This window comes from Epargyreus clarus, unplaced genomic scaffold (assembly GCF_041222505.1).
Source record: "Epargyreus clarus isolate Ecla_fem2 unplaced genomic scaffold, WU_Ecla_fem_2.2 ptg000034l, whole genome shotgun sequence".
Taxonomy (NCBI): Eukaryota; Metazoa; Arthropoda; class Insecta; order Lepidoptera; family Hesperiidae; genus Epargyreus; species Epargyreus clarus.
Window position 1 is genome coordinate 4053147 of NW_027332239.1, and position 24514 is coordinate 4077660.

A 24514-nucleotide genomic window follows, 5' to 3' on the forward strand; every position below is an offset into this window, starting at 1 on the left:
ATATTTTAAATATTCAAATATTTTATTAACATGTTATTTTTCGAAACTTAAGTATATATAGGTTAATATAAGAAACTCGCCGGCCCGGCAAACGTTGTTGCCATATAAATAAAAAAATGTTAAGAGTGAACAACCCTTATCACTGTCACTTAGGGGTATGAAAAATAGATAGTAGCCGATTCTCATACCTAATGAATATACATATATTTTTTTTTGAAAATCGGTAAAGAGTTAAAGACGTTTCGGAGGAGTACGATAACAAAATTGTGACACAAGAATTTTATATATAAGATAAATATAAGAAAGATTGAAGTAGATTTAACTTTTTTCAAAGCCCCATAAGCGACTTTTCTGTTGTTGTAAATCTCCATAGGTGACGGTAATTGCTTTCCATCAGGCAACGGGTTTTGCCTTATAGGTTAAAAGAAAAAAATAAAACTTTGGAACGGAAATCGTCTTGTTCCAATCAAAAATCATTGACGTTTAACGTACATTATCTTGAGTACAGTAAGAATATCTAGAAAGACGTTCCAACATTAAAAATTCCGAGAAAGATATCAAATCAGAACATTTCGCAGACATACGCGTATTGTCACGTAATCAAATAATATCGATATATCTTAAGGAGTGGTTCATAATTATGTGTATGGGTAGATAGATATACCATTTCATGTTAATTTATCGATAATTTAATGGTTTTTATAGTGTAACAAAAAGCTCACATGCCTAGAAAAACCTTGCCTTGAAGTTATTTTATTTATTTATTTATTTATTGTAACACTAACAGAAAGTTAAGCTACAAAAGGGCAAAACATAATGCCTGATGGCATTTTCTACCAGTCAACCCTTGGTGAATGCAGAAAGTTTGCGGCAGGTGTTAAATAACATAAAAAACATTATAATTGTTGCGGACGGCGAATAAATTTAAGAATAGTTGATATATTGTAATTCATATTATTGTTTTTTAGTACGTAAGATTGTTGATTTTATAAGAATATTTAATGTGTATGAAAAATAATGTACAACTATGTTTAAAATAAGGTATTTAATGTAAATAAATAAAGAGAAATAAAAATAAAGTAAAGATAGAAAGAGAGGGACACGAGTGAGCGAGATGCATGATAGAAAGAGAGGGCTATAGGAAGTGAGCGAGACGGGAGTAAAAGCGACTGCTGCGTTAGCCCCCCGTCGGTTGTAACACTCACTTTGCCACTTAAGGTGGCTAGAAATAGGGTCCGGCACGCTCCGGAAAATAGAAGAATATTGTAAATGGTCAAGAAAAGAAAATACAGGAAGAAAAATTCAATTGGAGTTTTTATTGCAAACCCGTACTCAACATTGGTCCTTCGATCGGCGGATACAGAAAAAAGAAGCAACCAGCGCGTCTACAATGAACACACGAAGCAAGAAGACCCACTCCGAGTCCGGCATCGGCGAATCGGAGCACCCTCCGCCAGGTGGGCGGGGGCTGTTCCACCGTATATATGAAGAATCGCCGAGATCGCCATCGACCGCAGTCCTCACCGGGACGCCCGCCGGAACATCCGTCGGGAGGATCCCACCAGGAAGGGTCCTCGAGCGCTCACCTGTACGCAGCACCGCACACCCCGAGCACCCCACGTCGCAAGAGATACCGTCGCGCTCCAAGTCGCCTATATGCCGGCCCACGTCTCCGGCATATAGCGCGGCGCCCAGTATACGTTCGCATCGTTCGTCGGTCAGCGTCGCGGCACGAGTTAGGCTAGTCGAATACGAAGCGGAAAAGGAGCTAGCTGAATTAGAAGAGAGAAGAATACAACTTAAGAAGACGCTAGTAAAAAAGCGGCTAGAAGCGGAAATCTCTGCGATCGAAGCGGAAGAGGGGGGGGAAACTATCTGCGACCAAGAAAGAATACACGACTGGGTGAACAAGAGCCACGAACACGCCGGAGCGCAAGTACACAGGGAACAGGAGGTCCTACCTCCCCCGTTAGAAGTACGGGGGGAGGAACGGCCTCGGCAGAGGGGAAGGGGCATCGAACAATTAGCAAACGCCTTAGAGAAGATGATGCACGTACGACCCCCGCCGCGGCAAACGTCGGAGCTCCCAGCATTCTCCGGGTCCGTCATGGAGTGGCTACCCTTCAAAGCAGCAGTAGAAGATTCGACGCGTCTCTACAAATTCAGCGCCACAGAAAATTTATTGCGGCTTCGAAACAGTCTCCGTGGGGAAGCGAGAGAGACAGTGCTCTCTCAACTGTACACGGCGACTCACCCGGACAGCATAATGAAGACGCTAGAAATGAAATACGGTCGACCTGAATATATCTTCGATAAAGCAATGGAAGAACTGAAGAGACTCCCCAAGGTCGGCAACTCCAGCAGCGAATTGAATGAATTGGCCATCAAGTTACAGAACGTCGTCTACACTATGAAGAGTGTGGACCACCGTGGTTATCTACGAAACCCATTACTGATAAGGGATGTAATGGAGAAGCTAAGCCCTCACTTGGTGAGCAAATGGGCGGAATACGCGGCGATCAACGAAGGGAAGATTGCATACAGCGACGAAATCACAATACTCTCGGAGTTCCTGATGGGTGAAGCAGACAGGGTACTACGCTACACGCACACGGCGAGGAACAGCGCTCCGGGGCTTCTCAGAGGGGAGAGGCCAGTAAGGAGGACAGCACCTCGGGAGAAGGTCTATTCTACGAGTGAATCGACGCGTGAAGAGCGAGCACCTAGCTGTCTACGATGCCAGTCTACAAGCCATCACACTCCGAAGTGCCCTCAGCTGAAGGAACTCACCATCAACGACAGGTGGAATTGGGCGAAGGAACAGCGGTTATGCTTCAAATGCATGACACGAAGACACAGTAGAACCACATGCAGAGCGAAGCCGTGCGGAGTCGACGGGTGTAGCATGCAGCATCACGCCATCCTACACAAGACTGCAGAGCCCGCCAGGAGGGTGGAGACTTCTGAGTGCACAGATCAGGGTGCACCCGCAGCGGTCATGAGCGTCACATCAAAGGTGGCACCAAGAGCGGTGCTATTGAAGACATGTGAAGTAAAACTCAGCGGTCCACGGGGGGAGATAAGGACGCACGCCCTCCTGGACGAGGGGTCTACGGTAACCCTTATAGATGAAGAATTGGCAAGTCACCTCACCAGCGGCGGACCGAACCAACCTCTAAACATAAGAGGTATCAATGAACAAAGAAGAATCGACAGCAAGGCGGTCAAGATTCAAATCAAAGGTCTACACGAACATGAAGCATACTCCGTGACAGCCCGCACGGTGAAGGGACTTCAATTGCATCATCAGCGCGTACCTCAGAACCTGGAGCGGTATGCACACCTGCGAGTCGTAAGGGAGAAAATCAGCACGGGGGAAGCTCGACCTCGCATACTAATAGGCACCGACAATTGGCACTTAATAGTGTCCCGACAGCTGCGCGCCGGCAAGAAGAACGAACCTGCCGCATCAAGAACGAAGCTGGGATGGGTTCTACATGGGTCGGTACCTAGGAGGTTCGTCTACCAGGACCAGGCGGCCGTGCTTCACGTCTGCACGGGCGACATACAGTTACAGAAGCTCGTCGAGTCGCATTTCGACGTGGACTCGCTCGGCGTATCTACGAAAGAGAAGATTAACAAGTACGACAAGAGAGCCAGCGACATCTTCGAGGCGACCGCCAGACGGAAGGACGGACACTTCGAAGTGGGTCTACCTTGGAAAACTGACAACCCCACACTCCCCGACAGCTACGAGCAAGCATACAAGAGGTTACGCACATTGGAAAAGAAGATGGAAAATGAGCCCACATTCAAGAAGGAATACAGCGCTCAAGTGGCTAACCTGCTGAAGAAGGGTTACGCAGAAGCATGCGACGGCAACGAAGAAAGAAGTAACGTCAAATGGTACTTACCTCACTTCGCGGTTGTCAACATTAACAAGCCAAACAAGATACGAATGGTATTCGACGCAGCGGCCAAGATTAACGGAGTCAGCTTGAACGACTACCTGCTGGAGGGGCCCGACCTGTTGGCGTCTCTGATTAAGATCCTGTTTGGTTTCCGCGAAAAGAAGATCGCGGTGACGGCGGACATAGAAGAAATGTTCCTCCGAGTGAAGATACGTAGCGAAGATCAACCAGCCCAGATGTTCCTGTGGCGGGACGAGTCCAGTGAAGCCCCGCGCAAGTACAAGATGACGTCAATGATATTTGGGGCCTCGAGTTCGCCGTACCTCGCTCACAGCGTGAGAAACAAGAATGCCGCCGATTACGAAGAGGGATACCCGGAAGCTGCGCGAGCCATAAGGGAACGCCATTACATGGACGACTATTTAGATAGCTTTCAGTCAGAAGAGGAAGCTATAAAGGTCATAAGGGACGTCATTCATGTACACGAACAAGCCAGCTTCAATCTGCGGGGATGGAACTCCAATAGCCCAGCTGTCCTCGCGAGTATTCCCGACACGAAGAAATCGAAGAATGTCAACGTGCAACTGACGACACACCAGTCGGAGAAGACCCTGGGACTAAGGTGGAACCCGAGCGAAGACACCATAGGCTTCAATACGGACATTAAGAGGGTCCCCACCGAAGTCAAGTGTCAACAGCGAGCACCGACCAAGCGTGAAGCACTGAGCGCCGTCATGTCAATCTACGATCCCCTGGGCCTCGTAAGCCAGTATACGATCACCGGGAAGATATTGCTACAGCAACTATGGGTCAAGAAGGTCGGCTGGGATGAAGAGCTACCTAGGGAGGAAGCCGAAGAGTTCCAGCAATGGGTCGCCGGACTACAAGACATCTCGAACTTGGCCTTACCACGTTGCTACAGCCGCGACATGACTCCGAGCTCAGAGCTACAGCTGCACATATTCAACGACGCGAGTGAACAGGCCTACGCGACCACGGCGTATTGGAGGATCACCCATAAGGATGGCACCGTGGAAGTCGTACAGGTCATGGGCAAGGCTAAGGTGGCGCCGTTGAAGTTACTCACGATTCCCAGGTTGGAGCTACAGGCAGCACTCATCGGGGCGCGTATGGCGAGCACCATCCTGAAGGAACACGAATGGAAACCAGGGCGAGTCTACTACTGGACGGACTCCAAGACGGTACTTCATTGGATAAGGAACGATAAGAAGAAGTACACACCGTTCGTGGCGCATCGACTGGCGGAGATAGGCGAGCTGTCCCAGGTGGAAGATTGGCGATGGGTGCCCACGGCCGACAACGTAGCCGACGACGCCACGCGAATCGAGACGAAGAGGATCACTGGCGCCGACCGATGGTTCACCGGGCCGTCATTCCTGAGCTTACCAGAGGAGGAATGGCCTACCGAAGCTACAAGCAGTGACACTTCAGAAGAGGCGGCGTACACCATCACCACAGACGACAGCACGGACCGCATGGGCTGCCTGCCGGACATAACGAGGTTCTCCGCCTACAGACGACTCATAAGGGCCACAGCGCTAGTTCAACTCTACGTACAGAAGCTAAGAACAAAGAACAGAAGCCTGCTGTTAGAAGTCTCCCACATACAAGACGCCGAGCTGCGGTGGATACGACAAGCACAACAGGACTCCTTCGGCGAAGATCTACGTAGACTGCGGGCTGGACAGCACTTACACCGGCATAGTAAACTAGCGAAGTTGGACCCCGTCATCGAAGAAGGAACACTGAAGGCCCGAGGCAGAATAGGAGCCTCTAAGACGTCGACGCACTCGAACCGACCTATAATATTGGATGGTGGTCACCCCTTCACACGCCTACTAGTGATGGACTACCATCGAAACGCCGGACACGCTAACAACGAGAGGGTCGTAAACGAGCTGCGACAAAAATACGTTATATTTCGACTACGACCGACAGTAAGAAAAATGGCTAAGGAATGTCAATTTTGCAAAATAAGGAAAGCAACGCCGCAAACACCGCCACGAGGGGACTTACCAGAAGAGAGGACAAGTCCAGGGCATCGACCGTTCAACTACTGCGGCGTGGATTACTTCGGCCCCCTAACAGTCACTATTGGGCGCCGACATGAGAAGAGATGGTGCGCACTGTTTACCTGCTTAACTACACGAGCAGTGCATTTGGAGTTGGTGTCATCGCTGTCGACCGACTCGGCAATTATGGCACTCCGAAGGATGGCCGCCAGAAGAGGATGGCCACAGGTGATCTTCTCAGACAACGCAACGAACTTCAGAGGTGCTGACGTCGAGCTACGAAACGCATACCGGGCATGGGGTCCGGAGCTACATAACTTCTGTCTACAGTATGGAACCAGCTGGCGTTTCATCCCACCGGGGGCTCCGCACATGGGCGGGGCATGGGAGCGGCTCGTGCGGTCAGTCAAGACCGCGCTGAGCACCACACTGAACGAGAAGTCACCCAAAGAAGAAGTCCTTCAAACGCTACTGGTGGAGGCCGAGTACTGTGTCAACGCTCGGCCACTCACGCACGTCTCCGTGGATCCCGCCGACTCAGAAGCACTAACCCCCAACCACTTCCTGATTGGGTCATCGACCGGGCTGCCGCTGACGGGACCCTGCGAGGAAGCCGACCGCAGCGTGTGGAGAAAAGCACAGGCGCTGGCGGACCAGTTCTGGGGGCGGTGGGTCAAGGAGTACCTGCCGACGCTGATACCTCGAGGACAAGAGACAAGGGCATCACGACAACTACGGGTCGGCGACCTGGTCATCGTGGTCGACAACACGCTACCCCGCAACACATGGCCACGCGGCATCGTCGAGCGAGTGCACGAGGGACCCGACGGCATCATACGCTCAGCAGACGTGAGGACCCGGGGAGGAGTCTTCAGGAGGCCCGTGGTGAAGCTCGCCGTCCTCCAGATAGGGAGGGCTACGACGGAGCTGCGCCGGGGGGAGGATGTTGCGGACGGCGAATAAATTTAAGAATAGTTGATATATTGTAATTCATATTATTGTTTTTTAGTACGTAAGATTGTTGATTTTATAAGAATATTTAATGTGTATGAAAAATAATGTACAACTATGTTTAAAATAAGGTATTTAATGTAAATAAATAAAGAGAAATAAAAATAAAGTAAAGATAGAAAGAGAGGGACACGAGTGAGCGAGATGCATGATAGAAAGAGAGGGCTATAGGAAGTGAGCGAGACGGGAGTAAAAGCGACTGCTGCGTTAGCCCCCCGTCGGTTGTAACACTCACTTTGCCACTTAAGGTGGCTAGAAATAGGGTCCGGCACGCTCCGGAAAATAGAAGAATATTGTAAATGGTCAAGAAAAGAAAATACAGGAAGAAAAATTCAATTGGAGTTTTTATTGCAAACCCGTACTCAACAATAATACTTAGTCTAAATATAAATATAAATATATTATATATATTATACATACATATATATATCTAAAATATAGCAATACATAAAAAATATATAACTATATATTATATAGGTGGTAATAAAAATGCTTTATCTGTGTGTAGTTATCCAAGTTATATTAGCAAATTGTGTATGTATTTTTAATTGACTACAAAGCAGATGGCTCTATGTTCGGTTGTACGATTTTTTCTTTATTTTAGTATGGCAGCAGTTATGTAACCAAAGGTCCCGTCTTCGTCCGGACACACATGTTACTGCCCTAGTGGACTAAATTAGAACGCGTCTGTATATTATTTGCGCTACCAACCAAACCTTCAAACTCGAAAACAGCAACTTCGTATTTTTTTTAGTGAAGATATATTTGCCACCGCCTCGAATAGAAAATAGAAATCTATCACCTGATTATTTAAAATCGCTAAAAAAATATTAGATTTACTGTTGTTGTACTTCTATTTCTGAAATAGAAAACAGTATATCTAGTCATTTTTTAATCTCAAGAATTACACGCACAAGTAATCGCTGTTCTAGTTTGCGCCGACAAATCTGTCAGCGGTTCAAAATGGTCGTGGTGACTGTCAACGAAATTTAGGGATGTTACGCATATGAAATTGCGGATCTTGATACGGATGTAAATTAAATTATCGTTTTCGGATACAGTTGCGGGTATAATATTCTTCCATTACCATCATCATCGACCCATTACTACCCCACTGCTGGACATGAGTCTCCTCTCAGAATGGGAAGGATAAGGCCACCGCGCTGGACAAGTGCGAATTGGTAGACTTCACATGCCGTTGAAATGTTTTTTTAAAGATTTATCAGGTATGCATATGCTTTCCTTCACCGTTTAAGCATGTGATAATTAATTTCTAATAGAGCATAACTTTGAAAAATCAGAGTTGGGAGCCTGGGAATTGAACCTCGACCTCCTCGATCAAGAGGCCGAGTTTCTTAACCACTAGGCTATCACTGCTGCTACAATTAGAATGCTGCTATTTAGGATATTCAGATATCAGTTGCAGATTTTGAAGGTATTGTAAAAGTAAATATAACACAAATAGGAAAATATATGATTTTATTTTGAAAAGAGCACCCGCGACTGTATCATTTCCGATCCGAAATTATTCGACACTTATATCGGATTCGGTTACGGATTCGGTTCGGATACGATTCGGTTTCGGATACATTTGTAATTTGCATATCCGATAGATTCGGTTACGGTTATGCAGCTTAATAACAACCCTGCATCAAATTCTGTGTTGGCACTCGCCATGCGTCGTTGCGCGTAGTTGGCCCGAGCCGTCATCAAAACTAATCTGTAATGTATTAGACGTCGAATGAGTTATACAGTGAATATTTTGTAAATTGTTAAAAAAAGAAAAAAATTCAATTCGGATTCATTATTTTAATCATTCTCATCCTGAGTCTGTGGTTCGTAGAATACTTCAACCCTCACATATGTTAAGAAATGTATGCTTGACCCGGAACCAAATCGGGAACCTTTTAAAACTTGTAACGTTATAGCGACTACTGTGTGACCTGATCTACAGGTCGCCTTCGTAAAAAACAGATTTATAAGAGTTGATAATCGCTCAGGAATTTTTCTTGCTTTTTTATAAAAAAAATATTAGGCAGTTATTCGAGAAAGTGGATATTATATGGTGCTTTATATGTGCAGGAAAGGTCCAGCCTGTGTCGATATTTCTAACTTTCCCAAAAGCAGTATAACCTGCATAATGTGACGTCCATAGATATTCTCATATACCGTACACTCATTTGCATCTTTCGTCCAGTCTCATACCAACTTTGCTTAGGAAGATAGTATTGAAATCTATAAGCTATAAATATTTTCGTAGCAGCTTATGGAATTTGAACTCTGCAGTAAATATGTTGGTATCCTTTGCACAGGTTTTCTGTCTAACGAATATAAGATGGTAACTGATATTGAAGTGGATGATCGCGTGTAGTACTGCCATTGAGGTAAATCAAAGGGATAGTACTATTTGAATTAATAGAACTTAATTCTAAAATCAGCAAAAAGTGTGAAATTCAAACAGATCGTTATTTTAGGAGCACGTCATTTTTGACTCTGCTAGGAAAGAGAGAACGCATAACACATATTTTGTGAACAATAATTTTTGAATTACTTTTTCTTGAAGATTCATGTTACTTGAAAATGTTTTCTCCTGTGAACGAAAGGTTGGTTAATTAAATACATCTCTCGGATACTGCCAACCCTTGGTATGATGAGACTAGAAGACTTCCTTCAACTGTGAATCACTGTCTCCTATCACGGAGATCTCGCGTTGAATCATTCTATCGACGTGGTATAACATTTTGACTCATATAATATTTCTGAACTCTATACAAGACAAGAATAATTTTCCTTATCACATTCAGTAAACGTAGAAATTACGAAATAAAATTAACCTATTTATGTGCAGCTTAACTTGGAATAACGGCAGTGATAGCCTAGTGGTTAAGAAACTCGGCCTCTCGATCGAGGGGTCCGAGGTTCAAATCCCAGGCACGCACCTTTGATTTTTCAAAGTTATGTGCGTATTAGAAATTTATTATCACTTGCTAAACGGTGAAGGAAAACATCGTGAGGAAACCTGCACACCTGAGAGATTTATTAAAAAAAAATAATCTCAAAGGTGTGTGAAGTCTACCAATACGCACTTGGCCAGCGTGGTGGACTATGGCCTAATCCTTCTCATTATGAGAGGAGACCCATGCCCAGCAGTGGGACATTAATGGGTTGATGATTAACTTGGAAGTTCAGACCAAGTTAAAGTAGCCGTTTTGAAATTTTACTGGTGGTCGAGAAGTTGGAGGCGCGTAACGCAGTGAACTTTAGTTCATTTGTTGTACGCGTCCCAACCGAGCAATTGTCGACCTTCCTGAAGGAGGAGCTGTGGCCGAAGGGAGTTGTGTTCCGGAAATTCCGTGGACGGAGAGGACTCCCGGCAGTCACCAGACCCGCGTCTCACGTCGCCGCAAATAAGTGATTTAGTTATAAGTATATATTAATATGTATGTTAGTCTGTAAGGTATATATGATATGGACCTCTGTATTAAATTATACTTTTGTATCTTTGTTTATATTGTCTGAAATAAATGGTTATTATTATTATTATTTAATAGTCAAGAAACTAACTGCTACGAGTATTAAGAAGCAAAGAGTGAATTTGATGTGCTTCATGTTATTGAAACGTCTTTTTTGTTGTCAGCTGTTACTTAGTTATGTAGTATGTTACTATTGCTGCGTGTTTTTTTCTTTTTCCTCATTTATGATGTGATTATAATTTAATGTTAAAATAGCACAATAATTCAGATGACCAATCTCGCGTTAAAGGAACCAATAATATCCACTATTAACATTAATTTGATATAACTTCCTGTGAGTCAACCATTATTAGGTAATAGTAAGAGTAAATCATGATACTTATCACGAGGATCTTATATCAGATTGATGATTTACTATGGAAGGTAATAGATACACGTGGGATTTGTAAAGTCAGTACTTGAGGAGGTTATGTTATAGGGGACTACGTTGTCTTACTAGTTTTGTATGAGCCTTCATTTTCTTTATGTTTAACATCTGATACTGTAGGGATTAGGGATGACGGAATATCCATGACGTGTATGGAACTGAATAAAAAGTTTGAGTCTAGTTCGAGTTCGGTTCGAGTTTATTTTATTTAGTTCCTAAGCGGCAAATATAAGTCATGATCATGCTGATCAGTTGTAATTTTGCGACTTTCCTCATTTTATCAAGAGACATCACCATTAGTATGCTAAATCACGCTATCAACATTTTTTAAACATCTTGCATATATAAACTCTAAATCAAAACCATTGTCACACGGCTAATGTTCGGCCACGATTACCTAACGTAGCGAGATCTCCTTTTGCCGCATCGCTAATTAGAGTCCACTATGCATGTAAAATCTTGGACATAAACTAGTACGTCTAAAAAAGTACTGTCCCGTGCCTCTACAATGTAGGCAATTAGATGTTAAACACTTAATTACAGTGAAATAGCGTGTTGACGACACTTACCAGCCGGCTTTCCACGAGTTTCCACCATTAGCGCAATTTGTGTTGATGTGCCGCCGGCGAGAGATAACTTTGTTTTTATTATACATGCTTATTACTATTATTGTATTATCTTCTGATATGAACGCTAACTTAACACCAATCTTGTAAAATAACGTTCTGTTTTTTCTGTACTACTTATTATAAAGTTTCTAATCTAAATTATCTCACAAGCCTAATGTATCTCTTTCCTGTTGCGGACTTATGGCAGCGTGCGTGTCGTACATACTCGCACGCGTGAATTAACTTGTCGCATTATTTTCACGACCCACTTGCCTGTTACACATATGACAGGAAAAGTTTATTTGCGCCCCTAGCGGACTGTATCAGAACTGATTGGAAATCTATGGGAAATACGTAAACAAACACAAAAACAGTCATTTTTGTAAAAACGTAAAAACTCATACTAAGATTACTGATCCGAGCGTGGACAAAACCCGCGTGATAGGAATAAGAAGTTAAATCATTCATTTTTATAACGACCCGTGTTTATAATAGCGGTTTGATACGCAAAGGGTTCCGGGTTCGACCCTTGGCCCGGCAGATGTGTAATGATGAATTTAGATTTCTTTTTTGGTGTTAGGTACCTATATACTCGTCTTTGTGTGCATCCATGGCGTACGGAATCCTTGTGTTAGATAATAATTATAAAGCATTATCTCAAGATTGGCAGCCCTAAAGAGCTAGACAATTAAGTACCTAATTACAATAACACGGAAACAATATTAATTTTCCATTGAGTAGAAGTACTTAGTATAAACTAATGAGCGTTTGTCGATATGTTTATAATCTGCGCGCCTCTTTCACTTATCTCCATAACTAAATACGCTTTCAGAGCTGCCACTTGACGGATCATTGCACAATGACCCTTAGGCTTGGAGCAGATCAGATCATTTTGCACTTATAATCTTCGCATACATAAATTAAATGGATGGGTTCGTAATTTCTAAGAAAATGTTATTTAAAAATACCGACTTCAATTTATATCTGTCGATCCTGACCAATGATGGGACGAGAATTAATTCAAAAGGGAACGGTCCCTTTCAAATCAATTCTATAGGAAAAAATATATTGTTTTTCCTATAAAATTGAAACAGAGAACGAGCATGAAGTTCTCTGGTTAGTAAGTGGTCATGGCTACCCATGAACACGTGGAACCAATCCCAAGTAAGATTAAAGTTCACTTTACAATTTTCACCACAACATTGTAATATCCAGTCGCTATTGTGTGTATTATAAAGCAGGAGTTTCTAGATCCTCTGTAGGCCGCTGTCTTTAAATTTAGCGACTCGATAGATACCGTCGCGTTAAAGAGAAATTATCGTGTATAGAGAACCTAAGCAAATCTAATATTCCATTCCAATACTACCTAATCAATGACTTGTAATTCTAGACACCTAATAAATCAAAGATTAAAGATGCAAATTGGACTCTATTAAGATGCCTGTGTACTGAAATCGCTAATTATAATATATTTGCAGCCAGTTAACTCCTGTCGTTTTATTTATAGTCCCTGTTAACATATTTCACCGGGAATTGCGTACATAAGTATTTTATTGCCTCAAGACTAATGATACTTTATTATTTACGAGTACATTACAGATTTCTCGCTTTCTATACCCACTTAAAGAGAAGTTATTACGTCTTTACCATATTACCTAAACTTGGACGTGTACCTACTGTGTGTAATAATTAGTGTAACACTGTTATATTAGTTATCTTGCATAGTATTTGAAAATTTGTAATTCTGTAAATTTGTATGGGAGTCTACACGTAGGCATATGATGCTTGTTCTCAACACTTAAGCAAATGGTCATGGAATCCTAATTTATGAAATTGCAAACTTTAAAAAATAACTAAATTTTAAAAATAATATTATCATTTGAATTTTACTTTACTCTTGTGATAATCCTACTAATATTATAAAGCCGAGAGTTTGTGAGGATGGATGGATGTTTGTGTGTTCTTGTAGCAAAAACGGCTAATCGGATTAGGATGAAACTTTGCGATAATATAGTTTATACATCAGAATAACGAAAATTTACAAGGATATAACAGAGGTGTAGATTTTAGCGAAGAACACCTTGAAATTAAATTAGAGCCCCGTGAGACACATTTCAAAGACCATTTAATCTTGACGATTTTTTTGTTAATTATATTGTTAGATTTCTTTTTAACGCGGGTGAAACCGCGGGGCACAGCTAGTTAGTTAATAAATATGAGCTTAAGGAAAAGAAAGTACGACCTTAGCAACGGACCTGGGTTTTGTAATAAGGTTTCTTTCTATCCGAAACATTAAAGTCTCCTTCCAACTACTTTCTGTATTGAAAACGAAGATATTGTAATAAACAGTGTTAGTACATAAATATGAAACCTATTTACGACTATGTTGTGAAACCGGACACCGCGGTACTATTTCACTTGTTGCAACGTATCGCCAGTGTAGTGTGTACGATGGCCCTTCTCTGCACGCAGCTAAATCTTTTATCGCTACCAAATCGACTGTCGTAAATCCAAGCCCCGGTCCATTGTTGCCGTACACTGCACTTATATGGGAGCGGCCAAAATAAATCACGAGCAAAACCATATCGGCACAATCGTAGACTATCTCCGCTGCATCTACCACGGCCACAACATCGACAGATACGAGGTATTACGCTATTGAATTAGCATTACCTCTGTTTCCGATATTGTTCGAAGGGAACCATGCCTCATATATCACGGCCGGATTATTTTAATTTCTGTCGTGCGTCGACGTTGAGGACAGTCGGCGGCATGTCGGTGGAATCGTGCGAGATCTCGCCTCCAGATAGAATTAGATGCGCAATCTTTACATCTCTGTCCGCTTTAGGCTCGCACGGCACCTGCGGAACGTGTGATGGCATTTCATAAGCTTCTGTTTACAGCCTCACGTTCGTGTTCGCGTGTGCATGCCATCACCGTCTCCGCATTAATTATTATCGCATTAATATCGTCCGTGTTTTTGTTCCAGGTGACGCAGCGACCTGAATGATCTTCACATCAACAACTCCACCGATTAAACGTAAGTCGATTGTTTTCACGTTTATAACATTTTAATTTCCCAATTCGGGGATATTTATTCGTCGAAAATGTATGTCGTGCGTAGTTGTTTACTTTACGATGGTTGCCTCTATTTCGCGTGATTATTTATGTATTCGTATATTAATGAGCCGAATACATAAATTTGATTAACTATCATTTCTATTGTTGATAAGTGATACCCTATCTCGCATCGGAAATGAATCAAGCGCTGACCTGAATATTGGACGTTTCGGTCAACAATCCTCCTTCATTCGTCGAGTCTCTATGATCGTGTCAATAAGCTTCTTTTCGAGTTATCGCTCGTTTGAGGGCCGTTGTATTAACGCCGGACGTATTATTGATTCGACAATAAATTCATCGACGTATCTGACAAATAGAGCTATTATTCAATTATGGCTACCTCGCGCGGTCAAAGCGATTGTCACTTGACCGGGTGGCACCTTCAATCAGACGTTAACCTCAATATGGTATCGGAGATCCGTTGGCGCGTGTGTATCATTGGATATTGAATAATAATTGGTGCACACGGACGGATCGGGTCGACGTCACGATGGAGATGGTATCGGGCGAGCGTGCCGCATCCATCAGCTCTCGTGGGCCCGTATCTCGGCCGGTATCGCGCGCCAGCGATAACCATTGTCTTACCGCTCGATTATATCGGCGAAATTTGTGCTCGCCTCCGATACGCCGTTTGTCTTTCGCCGCAAATGAGCCGGGTAATGGGCGACGGCGCATAAAAGGCGCGCGTTTCAGCTAAACTTTTGCCTAGTCATTAATATGCCGTGGGAGCATAACCTTAGATGCGGACGCTGAAAGAAAGGGGAGCGTTGGCCGATGTGACGCGACGAACAGAAAGCATAAGGAAATGTCGGTGAGTAATCGACGCTGATTTAATTCAATGCGTTACTCAGAGCTTATTTAGTTGAAGTGGACTACTTAAGCGTAAGAATATTGTATTAATCATTAAAAAAACAGAGTGATATCGGCACGGTATGCTTCACAAAATATTATTTTTTTCCTGTTCAGTGTTTAATTATGATATACTCGTGCACATATTTACAAACCTTTACCTGCTTCAATTTCACATTGATTATTCTAAAACCCAATTTAGGTATTTGTGTCTACTTCTCGTATTTATGCGAAAATAGTTATACTGTAATATCGAAAGCCGAGCAAATGTCGTGAGGATAATTCAATTTGAAAAATGGATATAATCCCATCTATTCCAGTTCAAAGCACAAAGAGGTTAGGTTAAGCGTCGTTAATAAGAAGCCAAGTGCATTTAATTGCGCTCCGAGCGATATCTAGCAGGACACCGCTTAATAGCATTAGTGTGATTGTGCTGCGATCATTAATAAGTCCCGGACAGCTGTATTGGCCGCGGTCCATAATGGGCCGACGTCACGAGTTCAGGCCCTAAGGGTAACTACACATGTACGTTTTTTCGGACGCTTTCAGACGTCCGTTTTCTTGTTGGAACGTCGCAATACATATATCCCTGTATATCCCTATATTATTATAGGGATGATAAGAAATTATTGTATGAGAAAAGAGTAAGGGGTAAATATACAAATACCACTGTTTTAGATTAGAATTTTTATATGTAATAAGTTATGTCAGATTTCATAGACTGTAGATTAAAATCGTGAGTCTGAAATGCAGTGCGTTGGCACGGTTATTTGGATCTTACACCGAATAATTCGGCTTTTATAGCTACTCATGACGGTAATGAACAGCTCAATTTCTGTAGAAATCTACCTTTATTTTGTTTAGTTAATCTAGATTGTATCAAGTTTCTGATTTGATCTGAAATACTAGAAATTTTGCAAAATCACGAATTTATATCCAGTTAAAAATTATCGTTCTGAAGCGCCCTAACGTTCTCGAAGTTCATGATGTTCATACTACTTCTACCTTAGTTTAACTTAATTTTTTACAAAAGTTATAAGGATGACATTTTAATCCTAATAACCGTAACCACAGACCGTAACTTTTCTTTCACTACATGGAGAAAAATGTATTTTGGAAATTGATTTTTTAAGGTAACTATAAAACTATGCATTGACTACCATGTTATTCACAAACACTGTTACGAACAATTATCACTTAGAGGACACAAAGGAATGTTGTACACAATATAATTGGAAAACATAAAATATCGTATTTCCCCACGTCACTTACTTACGTATTATACTTAATTATATTTATGTAACTCTGGAACATTTCTATGAACGTACAAACACGAAGACGTAAATTATAATTAGTTGCGATTCACTGTTTTATGACCCTTAATTGGACCTACGTTCATACGAGCACGTAATGTTGTGTACTCACTGGTGACAGAGATGAGCGCTGATGACGAGATAAGACGAGCAACTTATCAAATTAGTGAACAAAATGTCGTAAGCATTTTCGAACATAACATGTTCAAAATCGAATGCTTTAATTCGGTCAACAAAAATGTTCGTTCTTCCGATTTGTACATAAAGAGCTGACAGCATGATATTTGAAATTCAGCCTCTCATGCGATGCTCTGGTTTTCAAGTTCCAAAGCCTTAGTCTTGATATTATTCGATGTTATACTTTTATGGGCTTAAAAAGTTACTTATCACATGCTTGTTGGTGACTGAATATTACGAGAAGAACCTATATGTCTGCGAGTAATTTAAATAGTACATTACGATACGCGTGGCCAAAGTAGCCTATTTTTGCACGGCGTGAAGTTAGCGCCCGAGCGCAGCGAGGGTGCTAAACGCCGTGCAGATAATAGGCTACTTTTGTCACAAGTATCGTATACTATTTTATAGCTCGTGTGACATAAACCCGCTTATACTTGTGAAGAAATATGAAAAAATATGATAATTATTTTGAAACTTATAAATGATTGAAACTAAAAATTATGAACTAAAAAAGCAATAAAAATGTGACACAACCAAAACCATTGAAATTTATCAAGCCATTTAGGCTACATACAGGCGTATTATATACATAACTAATACTAGTGATACAGTAGAAAATCGATTATCCGGACCTTAGTTATAAATATTCGTGATTGTTCGGATTGTGATACGTGAACAAGTAACTTTGTAATAACCCTTACAGATCAGCCACATTTTGTGTGACTTGTGCATTTAAATTCCGGAAAGTCGCCAAATCGCAACAAAATAGTTACTATAAAAAACAAAAACCAGATTGCTTAAAATATAACCTATGTTATCGCCACAATTTAGACGAATTCAGCGACACATCATGTATCAAAATTAATGAAGTCGTTTGAGTTTGCCAAAGAATTAAAAATACATACGTAACAAACATATAGTCGAAAAACATCACCTTCCTAAATCGGTTTAAATAGCTTTTCTTCATAAACTCAATTATCCAAATTTTCGATAATCCGAATGCCACAAATACGACAACAAATAGGTCGCTTAGTCGAGATTCTACTGGAGTAGTATTATGGCTAATTTTGATAACGATTCCTAATTTAAATATCTCCTACTATGGTGTGTAGCGAAAATAAAACAAACACAGTCAAAACAAACAATAAAATTCGATAAAGCCCAATAGTTAGTCTTATAGTGATGCTATTGCTTAGTATGTACATAATGGCAAAAACATTTATAAATACGTCCAAAATAAAATATTAAAATAATTATAGCTTTAAACAAAATACTCATTACACACTTAAAAGTATGAAACGTCCATAGCTATGTTTATTTTTTTCAACTGTGAGGGTAGTGTATTAATATTCGTACGGTGTAAAAATCGGCTACTTTGGACACAGAAATGCGTGGCTAAAATGCGGGTTTAGGTCACAGAGTGCTATAATAGTACATTACAATACGAGGACGAAAAATTTTTTTCTGACAAGTGTGAGTTTGCAGGCCGAGCCGCAGGCGAGGACTGCAATCACACGAGTCAGAAAAACATTTTTCGTCCGCGTGTTGTATAAAATTTTATATTACGGGGTCGGAAATGGGGGTTTTGCGCACGCGAAGCGTGCGTAAAACGTCAATTTACGCACGCCGTGATATAAAAGTTTTTATGTGAAGCCTACTAATGTGCATTATGCTAAAGTAGTGGACTATGACTATATCCTATTCCGCTGATAGGAGGCCCGTGTCTAGGTATGGATTAGAAACTGGCTGATCATAATGATCCGGTCTGTACCTCGAGCTTGCACGTATCATTGTAATGCAATGCTTGAAATCGAATTCCAAATTGATACATTATTACATGTAATTGCTCCGGGTCTGTACCCAACTTTACGTACAATTTTCCAACTAAGTATGAAGTATGTATTTGACGTGATAATGTCATTAGAGTAATTCTTTCATAATTTTGTGTTAAAATATTTTAACCACAGATTCCATTTAGTTTTGTCCCCAAGTTAGTATGAATAAATTTACATTGTATTTGTATTCTGATTTTAGTAATTATGCAATTCTCAGTGTAGGACAATGTTCAGTGGGAAATTTTATCACTTTTTTGATGCCTTTTAAAAGATGATGATATGATACTTGATGGAATATGCTCTAAGCCTCATGCAATTGTAAGGAAAATCTTATACACAGCAATGCAATAATATGCCTTTGGCCACATTCATGCACAGATTTAGTATCGACCTACACTGGTGCAAATATTTACATTTATAGTATTGATAGCGTATATAATTGCTTGATAAGTATTAAGATGATTTTGTTATATAAGTTGTTAGATACATTAGTTAGTTTGTTAGTAAATAACTAGAATTAGCGTCAAACGTTAATTAGGTATGTTTGTGTTTTGTTTATAAATGACGATAGCCCTGAGATATCAATGTCGCCCTCCCCTACTGGGGGTACAACACTTTTTAGGGTTCCGTACCCAAAGGGTAAAACGGAACGCTATTACTAAGCTACCGTTGTTTGTCTGTCCGTCCGTCACAGGGCTCTATCTCCTGAACCGTAATAGATAGATACTTGATTTTTTTACAGAGTAAGTATGTATAAAGGTTAAAATTATTATGAGACTGAAGACTTGTTATTAACTCCACGTAGAACAAGGGTTCTACCTTAAGCCAATGCATAACAGATGCGTTGTCACAAGATGGTTGCCTTCTAAGTACTGATTTTGCCATCTAGTTTTGATATTGACGGGTATGCATTCTTGTATTATTATTTGCAGTTCATATTAAAATAGTATTTTTTTTGCAATCAGCTAATTAATTGTGTTATAATAAAAAAAATAAAGGATGTACATATATGTAAATTGTGCAAATATTTCATCATCACACATGCAGAAAATCTGTAAATTCATATTGAGGTAAGTGTTCTTCCGGAAGTAATTCACAGATGTGCTATTAGAGGAGTCTGAAATTCAAATCCCAGGCATGCACCTCCGATTTTTCAAGGTTATGTGTGTATTAGAAATGAATTGTTATTTGCTTAAATGGTGAAGGAAAACATAGTGAGGAAACCTGCATACTTGAGAAATCTTAAAAAAAGTTTTCAAAGGTGTGTGAAGTCTATCAATTCGCACTTGGCCAGCGCGGTGGACTATGGCCTAATCCTTCTCATTCTGAGAGGAGACCCGTGCCCAGCAATGGGGGAGTAATGGGTTGAAAATAAAGATATGGCGCTGTACACTTTTCACGTACAGTATAACTAAATACGTATGACAGTTGCTAAATCGCTGCATCAATTTCAAGGAGCAGCTGTCCATCGTGCGCGTACGTCAATTAGGCTCAATTAGCCGGTCGGGAGCACCGGACCTCTTTGATCCAGCCACCGTATTCGGTATCCCGAGTATTGCTATCGGTGTTCCTTAAATTACAATCAGTTTAATATATTGCGATCGGGATGCCTCGTATTAAATCGAATTTTATGACTTAACAATTTATTCCTAGTATTATTACTTAACATTTAACTTTTGAAGAGACCATTAAATCTCTGTCTCTACAAAATTTGTTACAATTTATAGTCAGAAATAAGAAATATTTTTTCTAACATTGCATGTGTGTTCATTTTACCGGTGTGCTCAGTAAGTTTGATATACATATGACGTTGTATTATTTGCTATATATTTCGAATCCAAACGAAGTCGCAGGCACAACTCGTTGTCAAATTAAGTTGTAGTCCTTTGAGTTAACAACATGTTCTTAAATTTAAGCATATGTTCTCTTTTAATTATCGGGGTTTAAGACGCGGTGGCCATTGGTACACTTCCCATGCCCTTATTATTTGCACGATGTTTTCCTTCACTGTGCATACACACAAACTGTTAAAAAACCTGTTAAAGAACCTTGGACCGGGGATTGAGAAGCCGAGTTTCTAACCATTAGGCTATCACTGCTTCAGTGCCTCTATTAATATCTTAATAGTTAACTAACCATTATAAAGCGTAACCTAAAACAAACAGAATCTAAAACCGATATCAAATACCTCCTCGCTACCGATACGTCGATAATTAAAACGGTTCTAGGAAACGATGCGTTAATAATATTCATTATCACAAGCAGGCGACATTCGCGGCCTGCGCCTCATTTGTTATTGACGAGATAAAACCGAGTCGATGGTATATTTCTTAATTGCTTATTGCAAGATACAGACACTATCGGCCCACTATTTCCAACATAATAAGCATTATCATAACAATAACAACAGTAAGTCGGTAGGGCTGGCGTGGTTATTTAGATTGTGTGCTGTTGTATGTGATACTATGCGTTTTTAGGTTAGTTAGTAAAATTGTAGCTTTGAGTAACGTTTAAGCTAATTTTAAGTAATTATGTCGCTGAAATTCCATACCTCTCTTTACCTTCTCCATACGTTAAAGAACATCTTTTTGACAATATTCTTAATCATCGGTTTAAAAAATCCTAAATTTCAGATGTCATTCTCTAATATTTAGGTACATTGTAGAGGAAAATGAAGTAGTTACTGAGTTTAATTGAAGCCAAAATTCTATACCTACTTTTGAAGAATTTCCTTGTATATTACATTTTTAATCTTAACTTAAACAATTCGCCAAAATTCCATAGCGATTCGGAGAAGTTTCGTATAAAATTACATTCTTACATCTTTGGGAACTGAGCTGAAATTGATAGTACCTATCATGTATATTAACAGCTCAAAATAACACATCACGGCTTTACCCTTATTTCAAATGAATATATGACCCTGGGAGTAAAGTTCCCTTGATAGTTCCATCGCTACACAAATTTGCATAGAAAACAAAATATGGCAGCCCTGCAGCAAGCGAATGCTCATGTCGCCGTGATAACCCCAACACGATCTCAGTTGGAACTCGGTGCGCGCGGGAACAACACTCATGTGCCTAATGTAACACATAATCCGTTCGGATTAAGAATATTCGTACAGTCTGTCCCGTAAACATAATTTATCAGTGTCGATTATTCATGTTTCGAGATCGTTGACACCGTGTGGTCGAGTTGTGTAGGAAACGCATGTGTTGATCGCTAAAGGGAAACAGGTGAATATTGTTGTTGTTAATAATATTTATGATCGTCGTTTTAAATATTAATCACGAAGTGGAACTGTTATTTTGTGGCGCCATGTCTGGTACGGGTCTTCTCTAAGAATGAGTAAACTTTTGCCCGTAATCCACCGCCCTGACCAAGTGCGGATTGGTAGAATTACACTTTTGAATACTCTTACTTTTTAGAGAGCTCTCGAATTTGTAGGTTTCTTCCAAAGATTCATAGTTAAAGCAAGCCTTAAAATCAGAGGACTTCGAAAAATAAAGAATACTGGGACTAAAACCCCGGTGTAGTAGTGTGCCCCGGTGTAGATGCCATAATCATACTACTATACCATGACTGCTATAATGATATTTTATATAAATGTCATGGTAGAATATCGAAAATCGCGTGATTTTCGATATTGTACCTACAGAAGCTTTTGGTAAAAATCGGTACCCTACTGATTATTGCTACGATATCGGGTTATAATTATCTTAGTAGTTAGTATTTTTCGCGGAAAACAATATTCCATATAATTAAAATTTACTACAGTTGTAAATATTTATTGCCTCGTTACAGGGTAAATTAACGCATCGGTTAAACCCAATCTTTGCGGTTTTAGTTAATCAATTCGTGGAAATCTAATTCCAGATCATTAATATGGCACTATTAATAAAATGTATAAAAAAAGAAAATATTATTTTCTATCTTCAATCAATCAACTAGGACGATTGAGATGATTATCGGCGATTTACAAATGTTGATTATGATTGATGGTGCGCATAATTTATATTCTACGTGTGTAATTAGCCTATTGTTACCGTACACCCTTCAATGGTAATTTTATCTCACTTGAATTGGTCCTAAAGATATTTTGTATTGATAATGAGGAGAAAAATAAAAGCTAAATACATAATGAACGTTCTGTTAAAACAAGCTTTTTTAAGGTGGTAAAAACCTCAATTGTTAAACTCCGGTGGCACAACCCAACATATTTCTACATATTCTTTTGTTTTAAACGTTTGGAAACATACTTTTCCGAGGCGTCCTAACTTACTCCTTAGGGGTAGCATCGCACCTATAGTTGACCTGAGGTAGGCATTTAATCTTGTTTGGGGTTGATTACTGGTAAGTTGCAGTAGCCACTTACCATCAGGTGGATCGTTTTCTACCTGTTGCTACATATGTAAAAAAGCTTTTATTCCTAAATTCGTGCGGCTTTACTTATGACCTTTTATTCCAAAAACGTTTAAAAAAAAAGTTTGTTTTAAAAGTTTATTTAGTTTGATGTATAAAGTTTTAGTATTATTTTTTAAGAACACAGTCAAAAACAGTCCGACTGTGTCAAGACAAATCCAAAATGTTTTTTGTTTTTGTGATCACACGCTAACTCCATTGTCAGACCAGCTCCGTGACCTATGTTCAATATTATTGTTATCGATATTACACAATACGTATGCAAAATTTTAGCTCAGCAGCTCAAATCGGGAAAGCTCTTATATAGTTTGTGTGCTTTGATTAAAATCACTGCGGCAGGGAAAGCTTAACATAACATGTCTCATATGTACGAGTATTATGCAGTATTAATTAGTTTTATTTTCGTTTTATGATAAGCCTTAACAACACATTTAAGGGTAAATTACCCAAATATTTGAAAACGAAGCTCCTTAATAGTATCGACTGAAATTTCTTAGAATAAAGAGATGCTAAGGAAAGGTGCGGAAAAAAAGCAATGACAGCTTAGGCTTAAAACTCGACTTTTTGAATTAAACGACAAAGGAAAACATCGTGAACCTACACTCCTTTATACGAGGGTTTGTAAATCCTCACTTGGCCAGCGCAGTGGAGTATAGCTTCAACCTGTTTCACATCGAGAGAAGACACGTATCCAGCGGTATTTGAACCACAAAGGGTCCTTCCACTTTAAAAAGTTTGTTTTAAAATATGGTTTACATTGTATATCTATTTATCAATATAAAACATCTTTATGCCCAATTGAAGTACACTTGAAGGTGGTAGAACCCTTTGTGGTTCGACTCCGGCGGCACCACCGCCACACCTATTTCTACCTAATAACTGCAGTGTTAGGTGCTGCTGTGTTCCGGTTTGAAGGGTGTGGTAAGGGAGAAAGACTTTTCCGAGGCATTCTAGCTTAGTCCTCAGGGGTAGCGGCGCATCTGTGGCCCACCTCAGATAGGAATATCTAATCCTATCTGGGGTTTATTACAGATGTCCATGGGCGGCAGTAGCCACTTACCATCAGGTGGACTGCATGCTCGTCTGCTACTCTTATATTATAAAAAAAAAAAAAAAACTTCAACAATCGTGACCATTAGTTTAAATATTTTGAAATTGTATAAAGGTTGAATTTTTTAAATGGGCCTTCAGGGTGAAAATTTCGAAACTATAAGGATTAGGCCGATTTTGATAAAAACTAAAACTGCATCAATAGATTTTTAAAAATCTCTTTCGTTTCCTCCAAATTCTTCGTCCAAATTCTTCTTCCAAATTCTCTCTTCCTAACCTAACCGG

The 24514-nt window shown here is 40.3% G+C and overlaps 2 protein-coding genes across 5 annotated transcripts in view; both read left to right on the top strand.

The window, feature by feature from the left end:
• Ntan1 (N-terminal amidohydrolase 1) overlaps positions 1–24514 on the top strand; it is a 113840-nt gene that overhangs the window by 76748 nt on the left and 12578 nt on the right. For 3 of the 4 annotated variants that reach the window (XM_073091295.1, XM_073091297.1, XM_073091296.1), the window contains one exon: positions 14453–14503. The gene's annotated coding sequence lies outside the window, so the exon portion shown is untranslated. Of the gene's footprint in view, positions 1–14452; positions 14504–21812; positions 21994–24514 lie in introns of those variants that run through there. The other variant, XM_073091298.1, reaches the window with a different exon arrangement.
• Positions 1391–6907, top strand: LOC140756155 (uncharacterized). The gene is made up of 5 exons (XM_073091595.1): positions 1391–2100; positions 2200–2826; positions 3064–3333; positions 3751–5750; positions 6489–6907. The coding sequence occupies exons 1-5, from the start codon at positions 1391–1393 to the stop codon at positions 6905–6907; spliced, it is 4026 nt and encodes a 1341-aa protein (XP_072947696.1).